This window comes from Macaca thibetana, chromosome 10 (assembly GCF_024542745.1).
Source record: "Macaca thibetana thibetana isolate TM-01 chromosome 10, ASM2454274v1, whole genome shotgun sequence".
Lineage (NCBI taxonomy): Eukaryota > Metazoa > Chordata > Mammalia > Primates > Cercopithecidae > Macaca > Macaca thibetana.
Genome location: NC_065587.1, coordinates 64,062,563 through 64,075,934, shown reverse-complemented (window position 1 = coordinate 64,075,934; position 13,372 = coordinate 64,062,563). Strand labels below are relative to the sequence as shown.

Here is a 13,372-nt window from a genome sequence, read left to right as displayed (position 1 = left end):
ACAGTGGCTTGATCTCAGCTCACTGCAACCTCTGCCTCCTGGGTTCAAGTGATTCTCCTGCCTCAGCCTCCCGAGTAGCTGGGATTACAGGTGCATGCCATCACGCCTGGCTAATTTTTACATTTTTAGTAGAGATGGGGTTTCATCATGTTGGTCAGGCTGGTCTTGAACTCCTGACCTCATAATCTGCCCACCTCGGCCTCCCAAAGTGTTGGGATTACAGGCATGAGCCACCGTAACCGACCTGACTAGTCTTTTTTTTTTTTTTTTTTAAGGGCTGATCTGGGTATAGTGGCTGACGCCTGTAATCCTAGCACTTTGGGAGGTCAAGGCGGGTGAATCACCTGAGGTCAGGAGTTCAAGACCAGTCTGACCAACAGGGTGAAACCCGTCTTTACTAAAAATACAAAAATTAGCCGGGCATGGTGGTGTGCACCTGTAATCCCAGCTACTCAGGAGGCTGAGGCAGGAGAATCACTTGAACCCCGGAGGTGGAGATTGCAGTGAGTGGAGATCACGCCACTGCCATTGGACTTCAGCCTGGGAGACAGAGTGAGACTCATCCCCCCCCCCAAAAAAAAAAAAAAAAGACTAGTCGAAAGCAGTCGTGAGGAGGAGGGAAAGAGTAGAATAAGAAGTTCGATCTGTAACTGACTGTGAACAATCAATTGAGATAACTCACTACTTTCAGACCAGCCTGAGAAAACATGTTTGAAAACCCTCTGTTTTCCATCTGTGGCTTTCTGGAATAATCTGACTTCCGAAGAGTGAATGAGATAGAAAAGAAGCCCTGGACGCTGGGCATGATGGCTCACATCTGTAATTCCAGTGCTTTTGGAAGTCGAGGTGGCAGGATTGTTTGAGGCCAAGAGTGTGAGACCAGCCTGGGTAACATAGACCCCCATGCCCTGCTATCTCTACTAAAAATTTAAAAATAAAAAATTGGCTGGACATGTTGGTGCATGTCTATAGTCCCAGCCACTTGTGAGGCAGAGACAGTAGGATTGCTTGAGCCCAGGAGTTTGAGGCTGCAGTGAGCTAGGATCATACCACTACACTTCAGGATGGGCGACGAAGACCCTTTTTTGTTTTTGAGACAGTCTTGCTCTGTCGCCCAGGCTGGAGTGCAGTGGCACAATCTTGGCTCGCTACAACCTTTGCCTCCCAGGTTCAAGTGATTCTCCTGCCTCAGCCTCTCGAGTAGCTGGGATTACAGGCATGCACCATCATGCCCGGCTAATTTTTGTATTTTTGTAGAGACGGGGTTTCAACACGTTGGCCAGGCTGGTCTTGAACTCCAGACCTCAGGTGATCCACCGGCTTCAGCCTCCCAAAGTGCTGGGATTACAGGCGTGAGCCACCACGCCCAGCTGATGAAGACCCTGTTTCTAAGAAAAAAAGAGGCCCTGGAATATTAGTTGTGGTAGATTTCATGAGCAACATAAATCTGTCCAATCCAAAATCACCCTTGTAGTATCCCTATGTCTTTGGTCCTAGAGAACATGAGCTTGTTATGCATCTCTAGTTTTGTTCTTAGAAACTTCTACTATTACTGACTGCTATAGGATTGTCTGCAATGCTGAGTCCTTAAACCTCAGAGGGGCAAGGCCAGGAAGCTTTGTTTCATCTTAAAGTCTAAGGGCAAAAGCTTCTCAAGGGAGTCTGAGGCAGGTAGCCCTTCTAAGTCAAGTTAGAGCAGATAGAACAGGATACACTTACTTTGAGTTCCTTCATTTACATGTTTGTTAGATAGTGTTTGTGGCCACAGGAGAACTACTAGTCACCTATGGGAGGATTCCATGGGAAGACAATCTTTTAGTAATATACATGAAACCATTAAAGCAAAATTTTGGCCTCTCTGTTGTCCATTATTGTCTCTGAATTATTGAAGCCCAAGTTGGGCTGTGTTTAGCATGATTAAAGGAGAAAGTTTCAAGATGATCCTTGGTAATCCTTTGGAAGTTAAAAGGATCAAAGACCTAGATATATCTAAGGATAGTCGTCCCTAGCACCTTTGGCCGTAGTTTGGGTCATTTCAGAGTGGCTGGTGCTACTCTGGGTCTGTGGTTTGGAATTAGGTTGAGGAGCCTGAGCAACAGGCAGTGTGGGGTGCTGGGAAAAAATTGGTCAGAGGTCAGTAGACAGGTTTGGATTCCAATGATAGCTGTCTCAGACTTAATCATGGAACTCAGGTTCCTTTTATGTAAGTCCTCCTTCTGGAATCTGCCATCAGGAGTAAGCTTCAAAATTAACTCCAAATAGCTGAAAATGTTGGACTGTTAGGTAACGTTACTTAATATTGACTTTTGGATGTTGGAAATGCCTGTAAAAACAACAGTTTTCATTTTGATGTAACTGATGCTGAACTAACTTTGTTAATAAAATAGTTGAAAATATAGTCTTGGGTGACTTGTCGGCACACATAATATTTAAGATTTCAAGATAACGGGAGTCTTAAAACTCCCATCCCCCCATCTCTGTCCCCAGACTTGCCAGAGTTGCACCATGGTTGCTTGAGAAGGGTCTGTTTAGAATTCCATACCATTGTTTATCATAACTCCTTTGCTTGCCAACACCCTCACAGTATAGTCAGGGAAAAACAGGAACCCAGACTTTTGTTGTAAGTACTTGTAAGTCATTGCTGAGCTGCCTGTGTAGATAATTGTTTATGCTCTTATCCTTTTATGCTCTAATCCTTTTATCATAGCCTGTTCATCTAATTGGTGGTGTCATCTAATTGCTGATGTTTTAACCCAACCAGGCATAACTATATATCCTTATATCTTGTTTGCTAGCCAGTTTCTTTTTTTTATATTTTAAATTTTTTTTAATTTTTAATTTTTGTGGGTACATAAGTAGGTGTATGTATTTATGAGTTACATGAGATATCTTGATACAGGTATGCAATGTGTAATAATCACATCAGGGTAAGTGGGAGTATATATCACTCCAAGCATTTATCCTTTGTTACGAACAATCCAATTATGTAGTTATTTTATTTTTATTATTATTTTTTTTAGACAGAGTTTCACTCTGTCACCCAGGCTGGAGTGCAGTGGTATGATCTTGGCTCACTGCAACCTCCACTTCCTGGGTTCAGGTGATTCTCTTGCCTCAGCCTCCTGAGTAACTGGGATAACAGGTGCCCACTACCACACCTGGCTAATGTTTTTTGCATTTTTTCAGTAGAGACAGGGTTTCACCATGTTGGCCAGAGTGGTCTTGAACTCCTGACCTCAAGTGATCCACCTGCCTCGGCTTCCCAAAATGCTGGGATTACAGGTGTGAGCCACCACGCCTGGCCAAGTTATTTTAGAATGTACAATTATTTTTTACTGTAGTCACCTTGTTGTGCTAGCAACCTAGGTCTTATTCATTCTTTTTAACATTTTTGTACCCCTTAACCATCGACATTTCCGCCCCCCACCTACTACCCTTCCTAGCCTCTGGTAACCATCCTTCTACTCTCTATCTCCATGAGTTCAATTGTTTTAATTTTTAGCTCCTACAAATAAGTGAGAACATCGAATTTTGTCTGTCTTGCTAGCTAGTTTCTTTATGTATTGGTGACACCTGTGACAAATAATCACCTTTATTTTGTAAATACCAGGAATAAAGGTCAGTAGGTAATTACTAATTGTCTATGGCAGTGGTTCTCAGACTTTGGTGTACATCAGAATCACCTGGAGGACTTGTTAAAAACGCATATTCCTGTCCCCTGTTCCCAGTTGCTGATTCAGTGTATCTGAGATGGGACTGGTAACTTGCATTTCTAATGAGTTCCCAGGAGTTGCTCATGCTTCTGCTATGGGACTACACTTTGAGAAGCACTGGTCTACTCTGAGGCAGGTACTGTGTGTGGAAGAAAGTGGTCTAAAATGTGGTGTCTGGCCTTGAAAAGCCTGCTTTTGAGTTGCGATCTGTACTTATATGAAGGTAGACCTAAGTTTGAAGCTCTGTAGGCTGGTGCCAAATGAGCCTAAGAAGTTCAGATCAGGAGGTAATTATTAGTAGCTGAAAAGCCAGGAAGCTGTTACAGAACTGTTGTGGGTATTTGAGCCGGGCACTTAAAGATCACGGAATGGCACATTCCCAGAAGGAAAACAGTTTAATACAGATATGGAGATAGAAGTGTCACTGGCAGTTTCGGTGGGTAGCTTGTCACTTTGAGTTGGTGGGTATTGGATGGTGGTAATGAGAAATAAGGTTTGGAAAATTATTGGGCTCAGATTGTGTTGGACGTTGAATACTTTTGGACTTCATTTGGTAGCCGTGATTAGCCATTGACTAGGCCCTGTTGAGGACTGGCGGTGGAGGGGTGTGGGAAGAGAATGTACCAGAAGGAGAAAACCAGGTCTTAACTTTGTTGTTGCAATCTTCGGCTCCCAGACCTCAGGGTTTTTTGCAGGGGTTGGGGGAATTGGTTCTAAACAGAGAAAAACCTGTTTACTAGTGGAAACCATTATGTGATTACCAATGGTTTACTGAATCTTGACAAGATTAACTGTGATTATTATTTTAAATCCCTGGGGCAAAAATGGGTGGGGCATGAATTGGTTCTAAGATGCAAAATTTGAAAGTGTTGTTTGGGTGTGACTAATGAGAACTTCTGTAGTTGGACACCTTATTTGGGAAGATAAGATTATTTGGGTTTCCAGCTTAAGGTTTTTAGCAGGGAAGGATCTTTTTTGAACAATTTTTTTTCTATTGGGAAAAAACTAACAGTGTAACAAAATAAAACTAACAATGTAGCAGCAAGCATTTTGTGTTTTGGCCAAGTCTCTATTTTAAAACATTGTATCATGAAGATAATTCAAATGGATTTTGAGATGTGGAAATAGAACACATCTCTAGAAACCCAATACCTTTAGCAGAATATGATGTTGCTTTTGTTGTTGTTGTTGTTGGAGACTGAGTCTTGCTCTGTTGCCCAGACTGGAGTATAATGGCAGGATCTGGGCTCACCGCAACCTTTGCCTCCCAGGTTCAAGTGAATCTCCTGCCTTAGCCTCCCAAGTAGCTGGGATTACAGGCGCCTGCCACCAAGCGCGGCTAATTTTTTGTATTTTTAGTACAGACAGGTTTCACTATGTTGGCCAGGCTGGTCTTGAACTCCTGACCTCGTGATCTGCCTGCCTCAGCCTCCCAAAGTGCTGGGATTACAGGCGTGAGCCATGATATTCCTTTTGAAACTTAAGAGCTATTACTGCCTCCAATCCCAGAACATAAAGATTAAATTATAAAAGTGAAAAATTCACCAAGGAATAAGTCTGCATTTTCCTCACATTCTTAATTGTTTTACTGCTCTCTGTTCTTCACTTAAATTCAGTGCAATTTTTTTTAAATTTTAATGAAGCATCTAAAAGTTTATTTTTTTGATGGATTTCAATTTATGTAGGTAGAAAACTGTGTAATCTTAACTAAGAAATGAAGACAAGCATACTGTTATCTTGGACATAAGTAAGACTGAATATGATACTTAAACAGTTTTAAATGCCTATGAGATTAATGTAGTTGGAGATCCCTTATGTTTATACTTTGAAAAGTTACCACTTTCATGAAATTGTGAGTTAAAATCATGATATCTTCTTGAATTTTAGGTACTTACACTGTGAAATTTTATGATGGAGTAGTTCAGACTGTCAAACATATTCATGTCAAAGCTTTTTCCAAAGATCAGGTGAGAAATGTGGTTTTGTGCTTTGTGTTATGAATAATGCTAACACTGTAGTTTTGTTTCCTCAAATAAAGACATTACATTTGTTTATGATGGCAAGTGTTTGTTTCCTCCATCTGACACAATTTCACCAGAAAATAATACACAAGTTTTCAGAAGTTGTAAATATTTGTCTCTTTGCTGTTTCCTATTTATTTATTTAGAAACAGAGTCCCGTTCTGTCACCCAGGCTGGAGTACAATGGTGCAATCTCAGTTCACTGCAACCTCCACCTCCTGGGTTCAAGCAATTCTCCTGTCTCAACCTCCTTAGTTGCTGGGATGATAGGCGCATGCCACCATGCCTGGCTAATTTTTTTTGTATTTTTAGTAGAGACGGGGTTTCACCATATTGGTCAGGCTGGTCTCGAACTCTTGACCTCAGGTGATCCACCCACCTCAGCCTCCCAAAGCGCTGGGATTATAGATGTGAGCCACTGTGTCCGGCCACTGTTTCCTTTTAACAGAGATTTTTTTTTCAAAAGTGCCAAATACTTGGATACCATTGCCTGTGTTCTGTTTTCGTCATCTTTTTTCAACAATGTCTAGTTATTCTTGTCTTCTCTCTGTGCCCTGCCCCGCACAAGAGCTGTTAGCCATCACAGGGAACTTGTTGAATTGCTTGAGACCTCCAGTATGTTTTCTCTCCATCTAGCTCTGTCTTTTAGCTTAGGACCATTACTTGGTTGTTTACAGAGCTATCATTTGGCACAGATTGGACAGCCACTTGTGCTAGATGTGCCTGGTTTGTGAATTTGGTATCCTGTCGTTCCAGTCACCATGCATGTATTTGCCTGAGCATGGGGCCTCAGTTTTGATACTGGAAATATGGTTTGCATAAATATGGGCCATCTAGAAGTGTTGCCTACTTTCTTCATGATTTTTCCCCTTTTTGTCTTTTTTGTGTTTATGTATTAATAGTTGAGGGGAAAATAGAGATCAAAATTTGGATACTGGTGTTTTTAAAAATCCTGATTATTACTAATTTCAGCTGTTGAGACAGCTAATTTAGCAATTTAGTAAAGGTTTTACCACTGAGGCATCGTAACTGGTTACTCATCTGCTTGGATGGCAGTTGATGTGACAATATTTGGTGATGCTATAACCTGTTGTGTTTTTGGGGTTTTTTTGAGACAGAGTCTTGTTCTGTCGCCCAGGCTGGAGTGCAGTGGTGCAATGTTGGCCTAGTGCAACTTCCCTGCCTCCCCAGTTCAAGTGATTCTGCTGCCTCAGCCTCCCAAATAACAGAGACTAGGTGCGTGCTACCATGCCCAGCTCATTTTTTGTATTTTAGTAGAGTCAGGATTTCACCATGTTGTCCAGGCTGGTCTCAAACTCCTGAGCTCAGGCAATCTGCCCCCCTCGGCCTCCCAAAAGGCTAGGATTACAGGCATGAGCCACTGTGCCTGGCCTTCTGTTGTGTCTTTGTGATGATGAAATGATTCTACTTATCACAGATTCTTAATGAATTCTTCTGTATGTATATTTGTAAGTTTTTTCTTTTTGAGACTGAGTCTCTCTCTGTCACCCAGGCTGGAGTGCAGTGGCCTGATCTCCACTCAGTGCAAACTCTGCCTCCCAAGTTAAAGTGATTCTCCAGTCTAAGCCTCCCAATTTGCTGGGATTACAGGCGTGTGCCCCCACACTTGGCTAATTTTTGTATTTTTAGTAGACGGGGTTTCACTGTGTTGGCCAGGCTGGTCCTGAACTCCTGACCTCAAGTGAGCTGCCCACCTTGGATTCCCAAAGTGCTGGGATTACAGACATGAGCCACCATGCCCGGCCTAATCGTAAGTTTCTAAAGATTTTTTTTTTTGAGATGCAGTCTTGCTCTGTCACCCAGGCTGGAGTACAGTGGTGCAATCTAGGCTCACTGTAACCTCCACCTCCCGGGTTCAAGCAATTCTCCTTCCTCAGCCTCTCGAGTAGCTGGGACTACAGGCATGCGACACCATGCCCAGCTAATTTTTGTATTTTTAATAGAGACAGGGGTTTCACCATGTTGGCCAGGCTGGTCTTGAACTCCTCACCTCAGGTGATCTGCCTACCTTGGCCTCCCAAAGTGCTGAGATTACAGGGCATGAGCCACCATGCCTAGCTGCTTCAAAGGATTTTGATACATGATACCTTTGAGGTAACCTCAAAGGTTACCTTTTGCTGATTGGCCTTTTGCTGATTTTCTTCTTCAGAAAATTAACATTATTATTACATAAAGCTTTGGCCCTGATGATGCTTTTTCTTTGATCACTTGCCTCTCGTAAGGAGCCATATAGTAGTCTAAAACATTATTTTGGCCTTAAATTTGGCAATATTTGTGTTAGGTTTGTGGAATGAGTTAATACAGAGGATATAATTATAAACTTGTCCAGAATTGGCAGATTATATCCAGAACCTTCCCAAGTGGAAGTCCAGGGCTCCAGATAACAATTGTTCATCTATTTACTCTGTGTTTCTCAATAAATTGATGGATAGCATTCACAGTGCTTTGGCTTGGAGGTAGTGCCTTACCTGGTGAGGATTTTTGGGTGCCATGCTTCATTTCTCATTTCCCAGTGGCCTCTGAGTATCTGACCTTAGCCCAGTAGGCCCTTAAGCACAGGCCCATGGCTCCTGGACTTGGCTTCTTTTCCAAGAGGGTACAGTGGTTTGGCTACAGTTATCTGTCATGGGCAATTTCAAAGGTTTTTTCATATGCTATTAGAATACATGGAGATTTTTTTTTTTTTTCTGTAGAACTGCACTGTCTTATAAATGTTTTGATAGTCTCTATATTAGTAACACTTATGTTTTTAGCTTACTGTAGAAAATTAGAAAAGTACAAAGCACAAAGAAAATAAAAACTCTATTATTCCATCAAACAGATATAATTGTTCTTAACACTTTGGTGTATAACTTGGCTTAACAATTTGGTGTGTATATCTTTCTGTGTTTTTTATTAAACATATATATGTGTGTGTATCTATTTCTTTTCAAAACTGAAGTTGTGGTACATTAATATAGTACTGTTCTTTTCTTTTAACTAACATTTCCTCAAGTTCCTTAATATCCTGAGAATATGATTTTTCACAGCTATGTAGTGTTCTGTAATATGTATGGAACTGTACTTTGTGTAACCAAATCCCAAATGGTCATTAAGGATATTTGTCAATCCAGGTACACAAGTCGGATTATTCTTTTAGCTAACTTTATTTCTAGGGGTTCATTCTAGTTCAGAGGTATAACGTTTTTAGTTTTGACTCAAATTGCCAACTCCTCCCCGAACCCCCAACAAGAAGGGCAATTTCAATTTATATTTCTGCTGGCCATTACCGGAATGCCTGTTCTCAAACCTGGCTACTTTCAGAATAATTTGGGGGACTTGAAAAAATATTTCCTTGTTTATTATTTTTCCCTATAGAACAAATTAAACTTTTGTTTGTTGAGTATTTAGGTACTGCTTCCTACTTCCAGTGAAAACCTATGTGCCTAGTGTGTGCTAGGTGCTGGGGATCCCATATGAACATAGTATGGTGGTCTCTGCTCTTTTGAGGTCCTGGAAGAGAGATATGCACACAAATAAACTTAATTATAGTTTTGGAATCTCTAGAGCTTTCAGACCTGGCATTATTATGAAACAGTCACAGTAGAGGACCTTCGATTTTTAGTGTGAATTTTAAAGAATGTAATGTAGGGAGAACGTAACTAAGAAGCAGTATTTCCTACCAATAGGCAAAAACTCCAAGTAGCTCAGGAACCTGGTAGGTGGTTTGTTGAACTGAGCACAGCCTTTACCTGGTAGAGGAAGCAGAGACCCTGGTTCTGGGTTGGATAATCTTTATAGTTTTCCTGTTCAGCTTCCAGTTATCAGTTTTGTTTTTTCTCTAAACAAGACATCAGCACATGCTGGCAAACTGATCAGTTTTGTTATTTCTCTACACAAGACATCAGCACATGCTGGCAAACTGAACCAGCCTCTGAAAAGCTCTGGGTTAGTATAGTCATGCTGGGGATAAGGACAGAGCATAAAGGCATTTTCTTCGAACACCTTTGTCAGAAAGATTGCTTTCCAGAATTTTAAGGCCAGGCATGGTGGCTCATGCCTACAATCCCAATACTTTAGGAGGCTGAGGCAGGAGGATTGCTTGTGCCCCGGAGTTTGAGACCAGCCTGGGCAACATAGGGAGATCCTATTGCTACAAAAAATAACAATAAAAAACTTAGCTGGGCATGGTGAAACATGCCTGTGGTCCCAGCTACTCAGAAGGCTGAGATGGGAGGATCGCTTGGGCCTGGGAGGTCGAGGCTGCATGAGCCATGATTGTGCCACTGCACTCCAGCGTGGGCAACAGAGAGAGACTCTGTCTCAGAAACAAAAACAAACAAAAGCCCAGAATTTTATTTTCTAGTGACTTATTCGTCATAATAAGGGAGACTGCACTGTCTCCAGAATAATTGAATTGTTTTAAGGATTGGTTCTCAACTCTTAGTACAGGTGGATATTGTCAGTGGTGCTTTGTGTATGTGACCTGGCATATGTCCTGTTTTTATTTCTTTGTTTGTCTTCATACGTTTGTAAGAAATTCCTAATTTTGTATTTACAAGTAATCACGAAGTGTTTCATCGCTATTTTGCTCATTTTAGAATATTGTGGGTAATGCTAGGCCTAAAGAAACAGATCACAAAAGTCTTTCATCATCTCCTGATAAACGAGAGAAGTTTAAAGAACAGAGAAAAGCCACAGTGAATGTGAAGAAAGACAAAGAAGATAAACCCTTAAAGACAGAAAAGCGACCCAAGCAGCCTGATAAAGAAGGAAAGTTAATCTGTTCTGAAAAGGGGAAAGTGTCAGAGAAAAGTCTTCCCAAGAACGAGAAGGAAGACAAGGAAAACATTTCAGAAAACGACAGGGAGTATTCTGGAGATGCCCAAGTGGATAAGAAACCTGAAAATGACATTGTGAAGAGTCCACAAGAAAACTTGAGGGAACCCAAAAGAAAACGAGGCAGACCCCCTTCCATAGCTCCTACTGGTGAGTTTTTCAAGTGGGCAATGCCAGAGTATTCTTCTGTGGCCCTTTGTGGTTCTTTGTAACTTGTATACTTCAATCCTTTGTTTTTGTGACTGATTTTGAGTTTTCTTATGATCTGGAAACAAGTTGTGTTCATGAAGCTGAATTTAAGTGAGGCACATATCCAAGTTGGGAATCTAAGTTGGGAAGTGTGTTCGTAACTGAGCTTCCTAAAGTAGTGGTTAACCGTTGACTGAATACTTCAGCTTATATGATAAACCTGATAAACCAAGGCCTTTTGCTTGTGCTTTTTCAAATGATCTCAGTTTGAGTCAGCTTAATAGAACCTGGAATCAGGAAATAGAGTTCTAATGAGACAGACGTGAAAGAAAAGTGGTAAAAAGGTATGGGCTTCTGAAGGAGATGAGGACAAAGGAACATTGGAGCTAGAAAAGCATGGGTGCATTTTGAAATTGAGCTCTTTGGAGAGTGATTATTGATTAGAAATTTTCACAGTCTAAATAAAAAGCCGAGATAGCTAATTTGTAAGAGTCAAGGTTAGAGGGTATAGATTTAGGGAAGAATGCAGTTATTAAAAAACTTAAAATTTGGACTTCTTCTAGAATAACCAAGAATGAAACAAGCCCTGATTCCTTCCTAAGTCAAATGCTCGTTCTCCAAATCAATTCAGTGGCATGAAGAGTCCCCTGGGTCTCTAGACTGAGTGTGCTGTTGATTAAATATGTGCAGTGATCTTCAGACATTCTTGATTGTGTATTCTTTGTGTGTTCAGTTGAAACTGTGAATCCCCTAGCACGTTTTAAAGCAGTATTTATCTTTTTCTCACAAGTTTAAATAGCTGCAGTGGATATATTTAAAATACAAAACATGAAGGCTGAGTGCGTTGGTGCATGTTTGTTGTCCCAGCTACTCAGGAGGCTGAAGTGGGAGGATTGCTTGAGCCCGAGATTTTCAAACCAGCCTGGGCAATGTAGTGACACCCCATTTCAAAACACACACACACACACACACACACACACACACACACACACACACACACACGTATTTTCATCAAAACTGTGGAACTACAGAGCAAGCCTTTTCATTATTCCCCAATGATGTAGAGAATGCAAAGCCACTCTTCTCTATCAAATCAGGCTATCAGACTTAATTTCTGGGGAAAAAATTTTAACTTACGTCACATAAGTGTATTAGTACTCATTGTAAGATAGGAAATTATATAATAGGTTGCTTTGTCTCCATATGAAATAAGGGATCTTCCTCTCTAGTGCTTGTAACTGGGTTTTGCCCTCAAAAGCTGAGGGTGCTACAACTGTCCCTAGGCCTAGCTAGGGCCTATACCTCTGCTGTCTAGTATGGTAGCCACTAGCCGCATGGGGCTATTGACTACTTGAAATGTAACTAGTCTGAATTGAGATGTGCTGTAAGTATAAGTAAATGCTAGATTTCAAATAGTACAAAAAAGAATGTAACACACCTCAATTTTAAAATATTGATTACAGCCGGGCCTGTAATCCCAGCAGTTTGGGAGGTCGAGGTGGCTGGATTACTTGAGGTCAGTAGTTTGAGACCAGCCTAGCCAACATGGTGAAACCCCATCTCTACTGAAAAAATATAAGGAAATATTAGCCAGGCTTGGTGGTGGGTGTCTATAATCCCAGCTACTCAGGAGGCTGAGGCAAGAGAATTGCTTGAAACTCAGGAAGTGGAGGTTGCAGTGACTGAGATTGGGCCACTGCACTCCAGCTTGGGCGACAAAACAAACAAAAAAAATTGATTCCATGTTGAAATGTTTTTAGAAGCTGAAGCTGAGTGCAGTGCCTCATCCCTGTAATCATGCCAGCACTTTGAGAGGCTGATGAGAGAGGATCACTTGAGCCCAGGAGTTCGAGACCAGCCTTGGCAACATAGTGAGACCTCATCTCTACAAAAAATGAAAAAATTGTCTGAGACTGGTGGCACGTGCTTGTAGTCCCAGCTATTCCAGAGGCTGAGGCAGGAAGATTGCTGAGCCCAGTTTAAAAAACAAAAAAAGAAAAAACAAATTTAGGAAAGGTATTGGATTAAATAAAATAGTATTTAAATTAACTTTTTAAGTTTTTTTTGACAGGGTCTCACTCTGTTACGTAGGCTGGAGTGCAGTGGCGTGATTGTGGCTAACTCCATTCTCCACCTTCTGGGCTCAAGTGATGCTCCTGTCTCAGCCTCCCGAGTAGCTGGGACTACAGGCACATGCCACAATGCCTGGCTAATTTATTTTTTGTAGAGTCAGGGTTTCACTATGTTGCTCAGGTTTGTCTAAATCTCCGGCCCTCAAGCAATCCTCCTGCCTTGGCCTCTGAAAGTGCTGAGATTACAGACATGAGCCACCATGCCTGGCACTTAAAAACCAAACCCTCTTATGTGATGAGCAAAAAATTTAAAATTCGCTAGGCATGGTGGCTCAGGAATTTGAAACCAGGCTGGCCAACATGGTGAAACTCTGTCTCTACTAAAAATACAAAAATTGGCTGGGCACGGTGGTTCACGCCTATAATCCCAGCATTCTGGGAGACCAAGATGGGCGGATCACCTGAGGTCAGGAGTTCAAGACCAGCCTGGCCAACATGGTGAAACCCCAACTCTACTAAAAACACAAAAATTAGATGA

At 41.5% G+C, this 13,372-nt stretch overlaps 1 protein-coding gene across 2 annotated transcripts in view; it reads left to right on the top strand.

Annotated features, from left to right (window-relative positions):
- Positions 1–13,372, top strand: part of PHF20 (PHD finger protein 20) — a 187,682-nt gene that overhangs the window by 85,996 nt on the left and 88,314 nt on the right. For both annotated transcript variants that reach the window (XM_050807023.1, XM_050807022.1), the window contains exons 5-6: positions 5,601–5,680; positions 10,336–10,723. In XM_050807023.1, the coding sequence (XP_050662980.1) occupies positions 5,601–5,680; positions 10,336–10,723 (468 nt within the window). The remainder of the gene's footprint in view (positions 1–5,600; positions 5,681–10,335; positions 10,724–13,372) is intronic.